General features: G+C 44.7%; 2 protein-coding genes across 7 annotated transcripts; both read right to left on the bottom strand.

Moving 5' to 3' along the window:
- Positions 1-96: 96 nt before the first annotated feature.
- LOC127604813 (myelin basic protein-like) lies at positions 97-4,264 on the bottom strand. Of its 4 annotated transcripts, XM_052072127.1 has the most exons (7): positions 4,039-4,264; positions 3,395-3,490; positions 2,919-2,945; positions 2,693-2,713; positions 1,381-1,464; positions 1,245-1,265; positions 97-544 (listed from the first exon to the last, which is right to left on the bottom strand). In XM_052072127.1, the coding sequence occupies exons 1-6, from the start codon at positions 4,138-4,140 to the stop codon at positions 1,263-1,265; spliced, it is 333 nt and encodes a 110-aa protein (XP_051928087.1). In that variant the 5' UTR covers positions 4,141-4,264; the 3' UTR covers positions 97-544; positions 1,245-1,262. The 4 variants fall into 4 exon arrangements, with proteins under 4 accessions (XP_051928087.1, XP_051928085.1, XP_051928088.1 ...); XM_052072125.1 differs by lacking the exon at positions 1,245-1,265 and having other exon boundaries at positions 4,039-4,263; XM_052072128.1 differs by lacking the exon at positions 2,693-2,713 and having other exon boundaries at positions 4,039-4,261.
- Positions 4,265-7,559: 3,295 nt separating this feature from the next.
- LOC127604693 (catenin beta-1-like) lies at positions 7,560-15,269 on the bottom strand. Of its 3 annotated transcripts, none has more exons than XM_052071914.1 (17): positions 15,003-15,269; positions 14,022-14,071; positions 12,836-13,045; positions 12,503-12,753; positions 12,190-12,428; positions 11,599-11,800; positions 11,321-11,465; positions 11,056-11,159; positions 10,809-10,943; positions 10,485-10,688; positions 10,207-10,365; positions 9,646-9,765; positions 9,393-9,543; positions 9,185-9,306; positions 8,973-9,033; positions 8,582-8,777; positions 7,560-8,464 (listed from the first exon to the last, which is right to left on the bottom strand). In XM_052071914.1, exons 2-16 carry the CDS (start codon positions 14,032-14,034, stop codon positions 8,587-8,589), a joined length of 2,307 nt encoding a protein of 768 aa, XP_051927874.1. In that variant the 5' UTR covers positions 14,035-14,071; positions 15,003-15,269; the 3' UTR covers positions 7,560-8,464; positions 8,582-8,586. The 3 variants fall into 3 exon arrangements, with proteins under 3 accessions (XP_051927874.1, XP_051927877.1, XP_051927876.1); XM_052071917.1 differs by lacking the exon at positions 15,003-15,269 and adding an exon at positions 14,631-14,870; XM_052071916.1 differs by lacking the exon at positions 15,003-15,269 and adding an exon at positions 14,208-14,374.
- Between the last annotated feature and the right edge of the window lie 854 nt (positions 15,270-16,123).

The raw sequence follows: 16,123 nt of genomic DNA, 5'->3' as shown, positions 1-16,123 counted from the left end.
TGATTAATCATTGGGGTGTAGCAGTTACAATTTTGCTTATGTTTTAAGAATATTTTAACAAGCTCACCCTTTGAGCGTGTGTGTGTGTGTATGTGCTTGTTTTTTTTTAATAGAATGCTGTGAGACACACAAAGGATCAATCGTATCCCCCCAAAAAACAAAAACAAAACGGACAATACCAGACAGATATAGAAAAACATGTACAAACATTAGCACCATCTGACTATGATAATCAACAGGGAGATTTTTTTACAGTAATATAAATATATATATACCGTATATATATATACGCTATTCAAAGCGTAACCAGACTTTTTAAAGAGAAGCTAAATAAGCACTTGGACGAAACCGTCTCCATCTGTGGAGAGTGGGTACAGAAATCCAGTATTAGGGTGTTAACACACAATGGTTGTGAGTCTGCCGCAATTTATGTTGCTCCCCCTCATGCCGCACCATCTGCTTTGACTTCCTGCTTTGGGGCATAGAGAAGAGCTCAGAAGATGGTGCTCCAGCGTTTGGGGGGTGGGCGGGACTTGGTCTCTCCCTAGGGACGACAAAGGCATAAAACAAACTTTCTATCGGCGACGATTGGTTGCTAAGAACCCACGAGGTGTGATTTAAAGACCCTGTAAAGTCAATTCAGAGATTATCCTCATGTGAAGAGAATTGGTAGTAGCCAGGAGAAAGATGCTGCAAAATACGATCCTTTTTTTTTTTTGCAGTGGGGCATGGTTTGATGCATTTAATGGATATGCCCTCTGAATTTGAACAATTTTATCCATCCATCCATCCATTTTCTGAACCGCTTAATCCTCACTAGGCTCGCGGGGGGTGCTGGAGCCTATCCCAGCCGTCTCCGGGCAGTAGGCGGGGGACACCCTGGATCAGTTGCCAGCCAATCGCAGGGCACACAGAGACGAACAACCATTCGCACTCACACTCACAACTAGGGACATAATCATTCAAATTTGACGGCCTTGTTCACATGCTTCTCTGTGGTGTGTCACTTTCACTTGACAGGGACTTTAAAATTCCAGTCAAACAGTTGCGGAGACCCATGAAATTTAGATGTGATTGTCAAAATTGTTCACATTTAGTGGGATTCATCCAAATGGAGAAAAAAAAAAGTGCCGTTATGCGTTAAATTGATGAGTGTGTAAAAAAAAAAGATGATGATGATGATGACATGATAGTGTGACTCGCCAGGCTAAATGAGGGTTCATATTTAGCGATCTGCTACTCACTGGTTTCGGTTGAGAGCGTCACTGATGTCAACACAGATTGGAAAGCTTTCATGAGGTGGTTCACTTTTAAAGAGATCACTATTGCGTGTAGAAGGGGGATTGTCAGGAGTGGGGGGGGGGATATAATGTTGCTCACCAGGTTGAAGAGTCTGGACAGTGTGCTTTGCTCCCTGCGTCGTCTGACTGGTGACTTTGTGCTCTCTGCACGTGTTGACGAAGCCTAGAAAACATTCCGCATAAGGTCACCGAAAACCATCTTTCACCTACTTCCGATACACGAATATTTTTTTTTTAAATCACTTTGGTTTAAATCCATAGTGGGGTGGGGGTCGGGGGGGGGGGGGGGGAATAAGTCGATCAGCAACAGTATGCTGAAATTGTCGACATGAATCTGTTGTCTAAGGTGGAGTGAAGAATCCCAAGTGAACCTTCAGGAATTCGCTGTCGGGAAGTAAAACCGCAAGATAGAGTGATGGTGACACCAAACTAAAATAGACGCGTTGATATGATTGATCAATATTTCATGACAAAAAAAAAAAAAGAATTATTCCACTGAGTGCCCGGATCTCAAATGTTCCTAAAAGTGAGCAGTGAATTGCAGTAACAGCAACCTACAAGGAGAAAGAGACTGAATGACAAGTGGAGGGTGTCTTTTGTGTGACGGGACCAAAGCGAAGGAAGGGTGCGAGGGGGGGGGGGTGGGGGGGGAAGAGTCGGTCAGTGTCACATCACAAGTACAAGACGGCATCTGACACGTGAGAAGATACAAATAGGATGCAGATGGAATGTCGGGTCCTCTTGACGTGAGAAAGGGAGAGAGTTGTGAAATTATAACGATGACAATTCTTGTCAACCCTACAAGAAAATGTTTTACCGGTTGTGGTTCGTTAAGAGTCGAGCGTTTTATCAAAGTCACGAAGAAGCTGAGTATCGCTCTGTGATGGAAGCAAACGGGGGAAACTGAAATTGCAATTGGAACAGAACCATGATTAAGACAAAATTTTGTATGTTTTCACTTGTCTGAGTAAAAAAAATGGACTGTGTGCTAGGAAATTAGATTTTTTTTTTTTAAATCTGAACTATGGGGAACACTCAAAATCATGAAAACAGACTCACTAACCAGCCAGACCAATATTCCATCCAATAGAATTCTAAGCTCATTTTGTGTTTTTTTTGCGGGTCTGTGTAGAATCTAAAACACAGCAAACAATGCTTAAGTTCAAGTTTATACCGCAATACTTTAATTTTACTTCTGTCCGAGATCTGATCAAGTTTAAAAAAAAATCTGTCGGCTGAGTGAGGAAAGCAGTTGCGTGGCCAAAAGTGCTTTGATGTTAGCAACGTTGTGTGCAAACCAAACATGCATTAAAAAAAAAATCAACATTGCACTCACACACATGCACACAAAAAAAAGTTAATTTCAAAAAAGTGACTTTATGTTGACATACCAAGCCAAAGACTTCCCTCCACTGCAAAAAGAAAACCGTATTATGAGGGGAGATGGCACTTTGCGATGACGGTAATGAGGCTCCCATTCACTAGGATTAGTTTCAAAACAAAGCATGATGGAGTTCCTTTCACTGCATGTCCCCATTTGGTGTCCTGGAAAGGTAAAGCTAACAAAATGCTAGAAATCAGTGTTGATCAATTAAACACCACAAATACTTCACTTACCTTGGATTTCGGACGAGGCGAGGAAATCTGAGGAGAATAAAAGACCAGAAAGAACAGAGTAACTGATTGCCACTTCAGCAATAAAATATTTGGAGGAGACTAAACTACACTTTTGCATTAATCCAATACGATTCTCAGTCAGAGCAGCATAGATGTTTTGAATTGCCCTGATTTCATATGGAGACATCTAAAATGTTCAATATGGTATTCCACAGGGTAGCCTTGTTTGCGCGTTAAAGGTTATTTTACAGTATAAGCTCAGACTCTGAAATAGCATAAATAACCAAATACATGCATTATTGGCAAATTATGTTTAGGCTGTGACCAACTGCACTGGCTGCAGCAGCCACGTCATTTTTCTTAGAAGTTAAAAAAGAAATATCACAGGCTAACACAGTTGACACCATGAGAATTGCACTCCGTTTTATATATATATTTTGAGTGCGTGTATTTTAGCCCTTAAATATGAAACATACAATGTTGCGGAAGAACTGGACCACAGCATTTTCATTGGTCCTGCGGCGGGCAGAGGCCTGTTGGGGTGATGCGGCCAGGTGACCTCTGAATGACCCCTACGAGGGACAACAATTAAAATGTGATCATTAGCAATCATGTTTATTCAGATCAGATGGCATTCCAAACATAACATAACATAACATGACAATATGGGCGAAAACTACATTTGGCAATGCAGTAAAATGCATATTGAGCTAATTTAATGAGATCTCATGCACAAAGTGTATCAGAATTTGGCCCCTTTTTTGGTGTGTGTGGCTTTGTGAAACTGTTGCATCATTTTATTTTTTTTCTTTAAGCAGCAGAGGACAAAATATTTGAAACATCTCCCAGCATGAGGCAATTCCAACCACAAGAACAATTCTTATGATTATGTAGATTGTGGCTGCTGAAAGTGCAACACGTGGCGTGCATTGAGTGAGTAATTTAAATCAATTAGAACTTCTTAAAGTTTGAAATGATGCGTCAGTATAAAATGTTAAATATGTATATATATACTTTTTTTTTTGAAAGCAGTAAAGTTGACCTGCGTGCAAACCATCGTTGAAATGGTAATTGGGGGGGAGAAAAAAAGACCACCCCTTTTAATTGCATTGCTGCCCACCTTGCTCCTTTTCTTTTTGTCCCCTCCAAAGATCTTGCTAAAAGAATCCATGAGTCCCGGGTTCTTCTTCTTGCCAAGCCCTGAGGTGCTCGCCGTAGCCATGCAAGTTGCGCTCGCCCGGGGTGGGGTTCTTCCTCTTCCAACCTCTCGGTAGCCTTCTAAGCTCCAAAGACGATGGTGGCACTGCTTGTTTGTTTGCTTCCCCTCTGATGCTCTTGAAGGTGTCGCCCAAGCAGGCCAGTTGCACCATGGGATAGTGGACATTGGGGAGGGTGAGGTCCATCTCTGGCACGCTTCCAAGCATTCTTTGGAGCAACAGTGGCTGTGTCAGTCGCTGCCGCCCTTCGTAATGGGTCGGGCCATTGTTCCTTTTGCCATCTGCCTTCGGCTCTCTTCGGGGTCAACAATCCAGATCCAATGGCTCTCAGTGGTCTTAATTAAATTAAATTAAAGGCTCACGCAACACAGACATTCATCAATTTTCGATATCTATTGTATCAAGTACAATACAATACAATACATGCTGATTTCTATAGCGCTTTCACAACAGCGGCAGCTGTAACAAAGCGCTTTACAAAACAGTTAACATAAAGTAAAATAATAAACACAACACATAACATAAAACACGGACAGTCGTGCAGTCCTAACCACTTTTCCGTCACACGCTTTGTTGTTTGAAGCGGTTTGAGATGAAAGAGGAGAGAATCAAGTAGGGTCACGGGTGAGCTGCAGCCAACCTCAGCTGACTTTGTTTGACAGGCGTACAACCTCAGAACTGCGATGCAGGTGGGGGCAACCAAGGGGTTGTAAAAAGCGCATCGATGACATGCATATCGTGTGTGTGTGTTTATATTAGTTTTTAGAGCAGCTTAGGTAGTTTTTATCTAAATCTCAAGCTGTTTGTTTTGGTGCCATTGGATTGCAAGTTTTTGCGCTGCAGCAGCTAGCAGACAAAGCCCGGTCTGTTGTGGGGGTCAGTCGGCCCGGAATTACACCCAAGCAGCATCGGAATATTAATATTTCAGAACAGATGACTTTTTGTTTTGGAGTATGCCTTCATTTGCTAAGTTGGAAAACATATTTTTGAGTTAAGACGCACAAATGCCGTGTCAGGCAAATATTACACTTGCGCATCTAAAGCAGGGTATATATTTTTATTTTTTATTTACATCGTGGGGATGAGTTCAGTACTTTGTGTGTTTATTTGCTTGTGCTTGTTTAAAAAAAAAATCCATGGCAAAAAGACCTTGGGGGCGGAAAAAATGCAAATATTAACTATTGATGAGGAGGGGAGAAAAAAATCATTCCGCCCTGAACTGTAAGAAACTGTCTTTTAGCAGCACTTGGTGTAATTAAATCACTTTCAGAAATAAACATCAGATGTTAGCACCCCGCAGAGATTCACTTCAAATAGAGTTCCAGTGCAAATGGGGTCAGCCATGTTTGTTCACTCCTATCCCACAGTACACAGTCGTCCTTGTCTCTGTCCCACTGGCCCTGACAGAGGCAGGGTGCAGGAATGCCCAGAGTGGGTTGACCACATACTGCTCGTGTCCGCGGGCACACAACAGAGACTCGGATTTGTTCTCGGGGCGGAAAGGTGGAGGAGGAGGAGCTTCGGTGGGGTCAGGGTGGGGAGAAACAATGGTACCAATGCAAGAGAGCTGTGGGACAGACACACGGCAGATATCTTAGAATCCCGGCAGGAATGTGGATCTCCACCGAGACACCCCACGCGGGCAGGCAGCTGAATATCTGACGCTGGGGAGGGAGAAAAGAATTCCTTCTTGTTCCTACAGGATGAGAACTCATGGGATGCTTTGGTGTCTTTTTAAAAAATAATTATTAGTGGAATAGACAGAATAAATAGAGAGGCTTTCTAATAGTGTCTATTTGGCAGTGTGAGTGCATCAACTCGTGTGCTGACAAAACACTCTGATGCATATATTCTTTATCCTCTCCAAATGATTGATATCACTGACAGGATTTGTAAAACTCTTGTCTCATGAGTGTATTATACTGCTCCTGGTGGCTATGTCACACACACCCAAAGGAGGTGAAATGAAATAGTTCCTTAGTTTTGTTTGTACTATCTATGTCTTGTTTTTTTATAAACATTATTTTGTGGGCGGGGCAGTGCTGGAATACATTCATGTCATTTCCTTTCAGTGCGTTTTCGTGGCATCTTGGTGCCGAGTTACTATGGTGAAGTAAGTTGTGGAGGGTTTTTTTTTTTTTAAATACGAAATTAGTGTTTTGCTTTCATCTTGTCGCTAGCTACAGACGGTTTTGGAGGTGGGGAGGGTCAATTGTATTTTCAGGAATCTGAGCCAATTTACGTTCAGGTATTGTGAAAATGTTTTGTAATAGCTGTAAAAAAGTTTTCGTACTGATTTTATGCCTAAATGAAAACGACAAAGCCGTTTAGCAAGAAATAGGAAGTAGTCACGCTTTATTGGCTTCAGTAGGCCACAAAAATTCACGTGGTGGGCTGTAACTGTGCCCTATATAAATGTACTTGAGCCCTGTGAGCCCTCTCTGCTAAGCGCTCATGGAATCACTGACCTTTGGAGCAGAGATCTAAAACACCAGTGGCGAAATCTCCAAGCAGTTAAAGACATGGAGTCTTTATTCATAAAGATGAAAAGAAAGTGGCCATTGTGGTGCCAGAAGGCATTGTTTCATTCAAGGGAGGAAGCATGGAGATGGTGACATCAGCTACTGGGCGTCATTGCCATGCTGTCATCTGTACTAGGTTTACAGGCTGGATGGGTTCAGAAGAGGTCATCCTGAGACGGATGAGCGCAATGCAGAGAGGCTTGGGCATGACTCGCAAACATGGCTGTTGATAATGGCGTGATTGGCATCATGCCATCATAGAAGTGCAGAGTCGAGCAAAATCGTTTCAACGCAAATCCAATTCGCGATACCAAGCTTGCATGAGCGCCGAAGGCGTTGCAGTCAAAGGAGCAAAACTTGAGGCATGAATTTTAGTGTTGTGAAGTGCAGGTTTGCAACCTGCTCACCAGGGGGCAGCACACCGGGACCAAGTAGACTTCAAACCAACTAATTTCACTCATTGTCAAATATTTTTATTTTTCATGTATCCTCTGCCTAAAATCAGAGCACTATAACATATGCCGTTATGTAACAGTAAACCACTATTTAAAAGGTGCCTCTCGAGCCATTCGGTCTACAAATAGTGTGTGCATCTGATGTTAAATATGAATAATTCCATTGGAGCACCCCCCCCCCCCCCCCCCCATTTTAGATGTTCGGAATTTGACAGCCACTTACCCCCACCTACTGACTGAATGAGAAACATCCCCGAGCCTTTAACGTATTCAGTGTATTGCACGGTGTGTGTATAGTACATCTAAATTATCTGCCGCTCTTCCTCCAGACCATTTAAAAATGGCACAGGTGCAGTTGGTAACAATACTGTCCAGTTTACAAAGCTCAAACTCGCAAGTATCGGTAGCCTACTTCAAATAAGAATGAAAGAAAGGACAGACACTAAATGAAATAAATTGACTTTATTGTTCAGCTGTGTCACAACCTCGTCTCCAAAAGAAACACAGCAGGACTCTTAACTGGTTTGTCAACCTGGTTACCTTTTGATAGCGCCAACTGCTTTTTCCAAGTCACACCCAATGATGGCATACTAAATAGTAACCTACCAGTGAATGTATATAAAACACTTTTCTCTAGATTGATCCCCAACAAATCTCGCAGTTTGACCCACGTTTCACCTCTTTTGAACATGTGATACTGACAGTTTATGCTTACAGAAGCATTTATTAAGAATGTATCATCTTCCATTTCATTATTTTAAAAAAAAACTACACAATGTTACATTTTTAAGTCAGAGTACAACTGATTATTAGTGTTCTACACATTCGGCCATAACCCCCCCAAAAAAAGTATATCACTATAACTTAACACTACATGTAATATATGTCTGTTTAAAAAAGTGATTAGCACTGGAGAGAAAATTAAGATGGCTAGTGTGAAGGCAAGCTGGGTCAGTACCATGACAGAATGAGTAATACAAAAAGAAATAAAAAAATAGAATACAAAAAGTAGAACTGAAAAAGGATAATACAGGCAAGCCTAAAAGATGCGTTTCCAACTTTAAGATTCAATTCATGTGCACTCAACCAAACAGGTAACCTGTGCCGAGACCTCCATCTTGTGATGTCGCATTCCTCCCAGATACTTTAAAGCCTCTCCCCCCACCCAACCCAGTTTTCAACTTGCTTAAAACATTCCCATGGCAGCCATCATCTTTGTTTTCTGGTGTCAGGCACTTTCCACTAAACCTTGTTCCTTCCAATACCTTCACAACTTTACACAGCCATTCAAAACGCTGCTTCAGACAAGACAGGTTACGCCCAATCACAATGCAGGCTCTACTGGAACACAACTGAAAAAAAAAGCATAGAACAATGTTTCAATAAGTTAGCCACTTAAAATAGTATTTTAAGATAAAATTGGCTTTAAACAGGACAATTGTGTGTTGGGCGAAAGAAGTTGCTCTCACCAATCCTACAGGTCAGTGTCAAACCAGGCCAGCTGGTTGCTGTCCATCAGGTCCTGGCTGTGACCGAGGTCTGGTAGGGGATCGGTGTGGTGGCCCAGGTCGGGCAGAGTGTCTGCGTGGTAGTCTGCCCCCTCCATCATGGGGTCCAGCAGGGTGTCTTGACCGTAGCCTGCAGGGTATGTCCGGTATGCGCCGTCTGCAAAAAGAGAGACAGGAGGAAGTTTCATTTCTAGTCTGGAAATGCAATGTATTCCGAAACTTTTATCAAGTCTGGTTTCTGTAAATGTGGTCCCCCCCCCCCCCCCAACTTCACTTGAGTAGTGTCGTATCTGAAGCTCTCTCGTAACTAATATTTTGACTCAATACAGAAGTACTGTGAAAGAGTGCTCACCGTCCTGCCTGTAAGCCAAAGGATCTCCTTGTGCCCCCATATCCAATCCAAGATCTCCAGTCTGGGTGGAAGAAAAAATAACCATGAATGAACCAGCGTACTTGAGTCATACTTTGCTTCAACAACTGTGCATTAGAACAATAATTGCCCTTGCTGGGAGTCAATATTTATATAACCACAACACGACCATTCTGATCAGCTGTTGTAAGCACCTCATTCCAGGCCAGGGGCTCAGTTCTGAACAAAGAGCTGGTCAGCTCCACCGAGAGACGTTTCTTGTAGTCTTGGGGCTTGTCTTCGGACATGCGGAACAGTACAGCTGCTGCGTAGGTGGCTATAGGGGAGAAGGATGATGAGGCGTTAAGTGACAGTTGGACCCACGAGAAGGTCGTTCGTCGCCACGGGAGCAAATCCACTGACCGACGCCTTCGTTGCGAGAGTGCAGCAGCTCCGTGAGCGGCGCGGTGGCTCCCTCGGCTTCAATGGCCTCCGCGGCCTCCTTGTCCTGAGCCAGCTCGCACAGCACGCCGGCAGCCACGCGCTGGATGTTCTCCACTGGAGAATACAGCAACTGGACAGGTGCACAACAGTCAGCGCTAGTTCGTGCGCAACCCATTCCAACCGGCTATTCCGATGCCAAGCACTTTTGCTGTATTCCGATTTTTGAATTCACCTGGACAAAGAGTGGAATGGTGTTGAGTCCTCTGATGACAATTCTGTTGTGGACATCTCGTGCCAGGATGTGCAGCGCTCCTGTGCAGCCTTCCACTATTTCTTCCATTCGCACACCTTCCTGTATGAGGGCGAAATTCTTAGCAAACCTTGGAAAGAGTCTGAACACGTGTGCATATGGGCGTGGCGATTAATCCATTTAAAATGGTCAGAAAATGTTTTTTTTTGTTGCAATCCTTTTTTGGTCACACTTGAATTGTTCAAACCCCAATCCGTGCTGATGTGCACAGCAAGTTTGCACAAGCAGTGAGCGTTCCCAATTGAACAAGTTGGTTGCTTTATTTAGCTACGTTTCCAATTAATTTATGATGCATTCTTCAAAAACTGGCGACTTCATTGACCACTACCAAAGAAATTGTGCCCATTTACAGTCAAACCTTGTTACAATGCAATACAGAACACAATCATGATCTGTTATTTGCTTTTTGTATCGCATTTTAAGGTTATATTGCCCAGCCCAAGCAAGTACGAAATAATTGTTTCAGTGGCCTTGGTTCCACACCACAAACTGCTGCTGGGTGCCTCCCATACTGGTGCGCCTCTGTGTGTCCTGGTGAGCTCTGACAAGTAACTGGACCAGACGCGGAATGGCTCCCTGCTCTCGAAGAGCGCTGTGGTTAGCCGGGCAAAGGGCCAGGTTGCGGATCAAACCAACTGTTGCCTGGTTTGAGGAGGGGGAGGAGAAGAAGAGAGAGGGAGAGAAAAAAAAAAAACACTTTAATCGGAATTAAAACTGGGGGAGAACTTGAAAGCCGGCTGTGGAGTCAAAAGGTAGAAGACCTTAATGAGTGGCCAGTGAGATGGGGGGTGCAGTAGTTTGACAACCACAGGCAGGCCGTAATGAAGGCGAACGGCGTTCTGCGCCATCTCCGCATCCTGGTGTCGGGAGGTGAGGTGGCGCAGGGCGCAGACAGCTGGCTCTGTGATGTCCTCTCTGTCTCCCGCCCTGAGGACTGTCCTCACAAGGGCCTCAATACCTCCCACCTGATACGGGTCAAAATTTGGTAGCATAGATCATAGGACACTTTGCGAATGTAAAATATGGAATTTGTCTCAAAGGTTGGGAAACACCGTTTATAAGTTGGGGGTGGGGGTGGATTGTACCTGGCAAACCATGAGTTTGTTACTGTAGTTGTTGCAGGTCAAGTTGGAGAGGATGCCAGCAGCGCATGTCACGATGTTGATGTCATCACTTCCCAGCAGCTGGACCAGCGTCCCCAGCAGACCCTCCATTCCCTCCTACAAGAGGTTGAGTCACATTTTGTCATTCGTGTTACTCATTTGCTATTGCCAGTCATGGAAGCATGAAGGGGGGGAAAAACTGTCTTTTGGAAGACGAAGTGTATTGTACCTGCTTTGTGGCAGCATCTGAAAGGTTCCTCAGAGTCCAGAGGCAGTTCTGAACCAAACGTTGGCTGGGGTCAGTCAGATGGAGTCCCAAAGCCTGCATGCCTCCTACACACAGAAAATCAAACCAATCGTCACACATTCATTCTACCATTTAGGCTATAACAACAAACCAGACAAGCCAGAACTAGAAAAGCCGATAAAACCGGATGACATTTGCCTCTGTATTTGAATCCTTTTGCATTTTTCTACCCCTGAGACGAACTTACCGGCTTCGACTATTGCAGGTTTGTTGCTGGAGCAAACAGAGAGGACCTTGAGCACTCGGCTTGTGGTCCACAAGAGTTTCTCATAAGTGAAGGTCCTCATGATGTTGACCAGGGCTTGGGGACCACCACTGGCCAGAATAATCAACTACAAAGACAAATGTACATGGAAGTACTACTTTTGCAACTTATCAAAACTTGAAAGTACTTTGCGCATGATATTAAGTCAGCATTTAAACACACAAACTAATCAATACGGATAAAAAAAATATTGTATTGACCTTGCTTTCCTGGTTGCCATAAGCAAGTATCTGAAGGCAATCCGTCGTGATGGCGAGGAACTTGACGTTGGTGTTGGACAACAGAGCCACCATCTTTTGTAGTCCTCCAGCCAGGCGGACAGCCATCTTGGCTCCTTCCTGGTGCAACAGGAGGTTGTGGAGCGTGGTGATGGCGTAGAACAACACACTGTCCACCGGTGAGCTAAAAGACAATTCAAGCCATTACAAATGCTGCACACAAGACTCGTATGTCCAATTTTAGACAAATGATCAGTGTTGTGACAACCTGCTTTGAACTAGGGAGGAATTTTAGCGGCCAACTGTTGAATTATGTGATTTTAAATGAAAGGCTCACATAGAGCCTGCATTTCCATTTAGATGACTAGTGCCTAGTTTTGAGCATATGACCAATTAACTGTAGCAGAGGGTCACCTCTTAAGAAAAGGACAAATGATTGCTCTTATGAAATACACACATGGTGGTGTGGATTATAATAGTTTGTCTGTACCATGAAGCCCTTTATCCTTTATCCTCAGGAAAGAAGTTCCTGGTGCAAAATGCATCTGTGTCACACCACCGTTTGTTACTGACCCCAGCATCTTGACCAGGGCAGGGATCCCTCCAGACTTGAAGATGGCAAGGAGCCCCTCGCGGTGGTGGGAAAGGTTGTGCAAGGTCCCGGCAGAGCAGCGAGCAGTTTCCACATCGCCGGTATTCTGCATTGCTCGAACAACCGCTGAAACCATCTGCGGTGAGCGCATCAGCGCGTGGCGAGAGGCCTCCTTCTTTGACAACTGATGCACCATTACAGCTGCCTTGTTCACCACAACCTGGAAGAAAAGCAAGGGTAAGTGATACAGGCGGGTTCTTGTCGTTGCTGCATAGCCAAGTCGCCTCTACTTACTTGGTCCTCATCATTCAGCAGCTTGGTAAGCTCGGGGATGGCCCGAGTGGCCAGCTCCGCATCATCTTGGTAGTTGATGAGATTGACCACCGCATGCTTCAGCATCTGAGAGGGCTCGGCCAGGCGCTGCACTGCAGTGGGATGAGTGGCATCAAGCTGTGTCGGCGGAATCTGGATGCCTTCCTCCAAGGTTTCAGGGAACATGGCCGCACGCACCCGCTGGGCACGGGTCATGGCGTAGCCTTCAATGTCTACGGTAAGGAGAAAAAAAACATAAAAGTTAATGGCGGCTACCAACTGGGATGACGTTAAATGTTGCGTGGTCATAGGTACCCGTCGTCTCAGGAGTGAAGGGCTGGTTGAACTCCCAGTCGTACAAAGTCGGATCATCGTCTTCGACGTCAGGGTTTCCTTTGCCACTCAAAGACGGTGCTGTGGTGGTGACTCCAGACTGGATGCCTGAGTCCAGGTAAGACTGCTGCTGCCACTGGCTCACTGCAGCCTTACTGTCTCCCATCGCCATGTCCAACTCCATCAAATCAGCTAAAGAGGGGAAAATGTTTGCCGTCATCAACAGCAACTTGAACAACAACTTGCGCTTGTCTGCATGTTTCCTAAAAAGAGGACAATTTAATTTGCACTTTCTGAAAAGGAAAATATCGTCTACCCGAGGAAGCGTCACTTCCTCGTTCGTGTAAGGAAGGCGAGAGGAGTCAAGTGATGCATTCAAGTGCGCTCAGTTTGTTCGAGAACCGAAATTCGGTAGTCATCCGAGGCATAAAAAATTCAGAATTTTTGGTCGAGAACAGAGACGGTCGAACAGTAAAACAGAGGTTTTACTGTACCTGCATTTTTCTTCCCGACTGTACCAACTTTAAAGTACATCCCGAACCATGACTTCTAACATATGTTACACCCTAAGCGATAATACATTTTTGTGGTTTCCCCAAGGTCCCTGAGGGCAACCGTAACTAAGATCTTTCACATAATGAAAACAAGTTTGACATCTTTAAAGCGCAACAGTGCACCCAATATCCTCGCAGATGCGGCCAACATTTTAGTGTACGCTCCAACACTGTCGGTCTGTCAGACTGCGCGCACAAGGCGGAAGATCGTCTGTGGCACGCGACATGTCAACTCATTCCTGTAGAAATTAAATGAATATCCAAGTCTGACACCTGAAATATCTGGGAGAGTAAGAAAGTATTTGCACTGTTGCCTCCCACCATTGATGACAATATACATACAATCTCAAACATTAAAACATGCTGGCCTAAATTGAGTCAGACCTCCACAGTGAATGTAAAATGCCTTGTTCCAGGTTACATTGAAGTCAATTGTGTGGCAAGATATTGAGTTGGATGTCAAACTGTCAGCAATGACGAGTTGTTCCACCAGTAGTATTATATTCAAGTGTTTTTTTTCATGTTCAAGAAAAGTGGGCGTTTGTTATCAGCAAGTAAATAGGGTGGCATAGGTTCACCCCCAAAAAGCTTAAGGAATGTTTTTCAAAACTTACACTGGGTAGCCATTGTTCTCGCCTGCCCTCGGCCTGCACAGCAGTTAGGTCTGTGAAAAAAAAGAAAAAAGACCAGTCAGACGGAGGAAATAAAAAACAACATTCCTTAAACACGGTGTCCTACTCGGTTACAGGCGATGGCGGCGTTTCTCGGATGGAAAGCCACTGCCCTTTGCACCAATTTACCTGGGCCAGGTTTCCCTCACTTCAAACGTCTGTTTTGCTCGCGAAAGTAGCTGAGAGGGGGGGAATGCCGAGTCTCCACCCCCGGCCGAGAGAGAAAACCGGTGGGTATTTCCAGGCCCGAACTAGCGCAATTCACCATTGAGTGGCAAAGTACTTCAAAGGCATATTTCTCCCCCTCCCCCGTACCACGGCCAAGTTCCGATCTCGCAGCCTGCCTGGGTTTCCGATGAGAAACTACCCTCCTCCGCCCCGCTTTTTGCTTCCATGACTCCTCCTCTCGTGGTGGGGGTCAACTCCACACATAACAGACTACCGAAACCAAACCCAACAACGAAGTTCAGCCACCGGGCGTCTAAACGTGCGAACATTTTTGGATTGCCATTAATGGCGTTACGGTAATCCTCGTTAGCTCCCACTGCTTACCTCGAATGTGCTAACTGCTAATCGGATCACTAGCAAACGTAAACAAACACAACTGGAAACGTCTGCGTCAAATATCAGAAGCGATCGCTTATTTCAAAACTAATCGGGGGTGTCCCTACTGTAACCCGAGTCTACTATTCCAAGCGTGATTCTCAAAAAGGGGTTGTTGCCAGTTTTCGTAGCTTAGCTAGCCTGGACGTCTGAAATATAGATCCGGGCGCCACCATACTAAACCTGCCGTGCTGCCAGCCAAAAATCAGAAAACCTCACCGGAGCCCCCTCCCTCGCCAAAGATGATTTTCTCCCAGAAACGGCAAAGTGACACGGTGTAAATACTTTCGACGCCAAATATACGAAGATAGATATCCATACCAGAATCCAATGGCACCACCGTTGTTCCCGTTAGGTGGGGAAATCTCTTTTAGCTTCTGTGAAAAAAATTTAAGGGCTGCTAAATCCGAACCACACCCGCTCTCCCTCCGCCGAAGATATTGCTTCCGCTTGCACTGTCGAGCAACAAGATGGCGAGAGAGGAAAATGCAAGTATTCTGCCGCAGTCGGGGAAATAGTGCGCCTTGAAAGTTGACTGAAATACATTTATCCAATTAGGTGATGCCTGTCACTATTTCTTATTCATTCATTCATTCATCTTCCTAACCGCTTGATCCTCACTAGGGTCGCGGGGGGTGCTGGAGCCTATCCCAGCTGTCTCCGGGCAGTAGGCGGGGGACACCCTGAATCGGTTGCCAGCCAATTGCAGGGCACACAGAGACGAACAACCATTCACACTCACACTCACACCTAGGGACAATTTAGAGTGTTCAATCAGCCTGCCACGCATGTTTTTGGAATGTGGGAGGAAACCGGAGCACCCGGAGAAAACCCACGCAGGCCCGGGGAGAATATGCAAACTCCACACAGGGAGGCCGGAGCTGGAATCGAACCCGGTACCTCTGCACTGTGAAGCCGACGTGCTAACCACTGGACTACCGGGCCGCCCCTATTTCTTATTTTTTTTTATAATTTCAAAGGCGGAGTCTGTGACAAAAGACAGACATGTTTGCTGGGGCGGTTGAAGAGGGTGGGGTATACTCATTTGAATGGAATGTGACTCATTGGTGACTTAATTAAGAAGGTCATGTCATTTACAGGACAGTGTATGAACTGGGTTGTCGGTTGTATGACAAGAAGATTATCCAGTTTTCAGATTCGAAGAAACGTGTCTTTTGTGGTGGTGCAACTTGACCTTTATTTTTAAATTTAGGTGTCACTCCCTCAAAACAATGATTACAGATGTGTTGGTATGAAACATTTTGTCTCGGGGCCATAAGGATGCAGCCTCATATACCGTTATAATTTAGTTTAAACTTAAATAGCAAGTGAATCATATTCAGAACATGCTTTTCGGACACATCTTTATGTCAGTAACAGAAATTGCAGCATGCAACTGAAAATAATTCCACTCAATTTTCTTCCTTGGATGCAACTGAAAA

The sequence above is a fragment of the Hippocampus zosterae genome, chromosome 7 (genome assembly GCF_025434085.1).
Source record: "Hippocampus zosterae strain Florida chromosome 7, ASM2543408v3, whole genome shotgun sequence".
NCBI lineage: Eukaryota > Metazoa > Chordata > Actinopteri > Syngnathiformes > Syngnathidae > Hippocampus > Hippocampus zosterae.
Note: the sequence above shows the minus strand (reverse complement) of the source record. Positions and strands in the feature narration are given on the sequence as shown.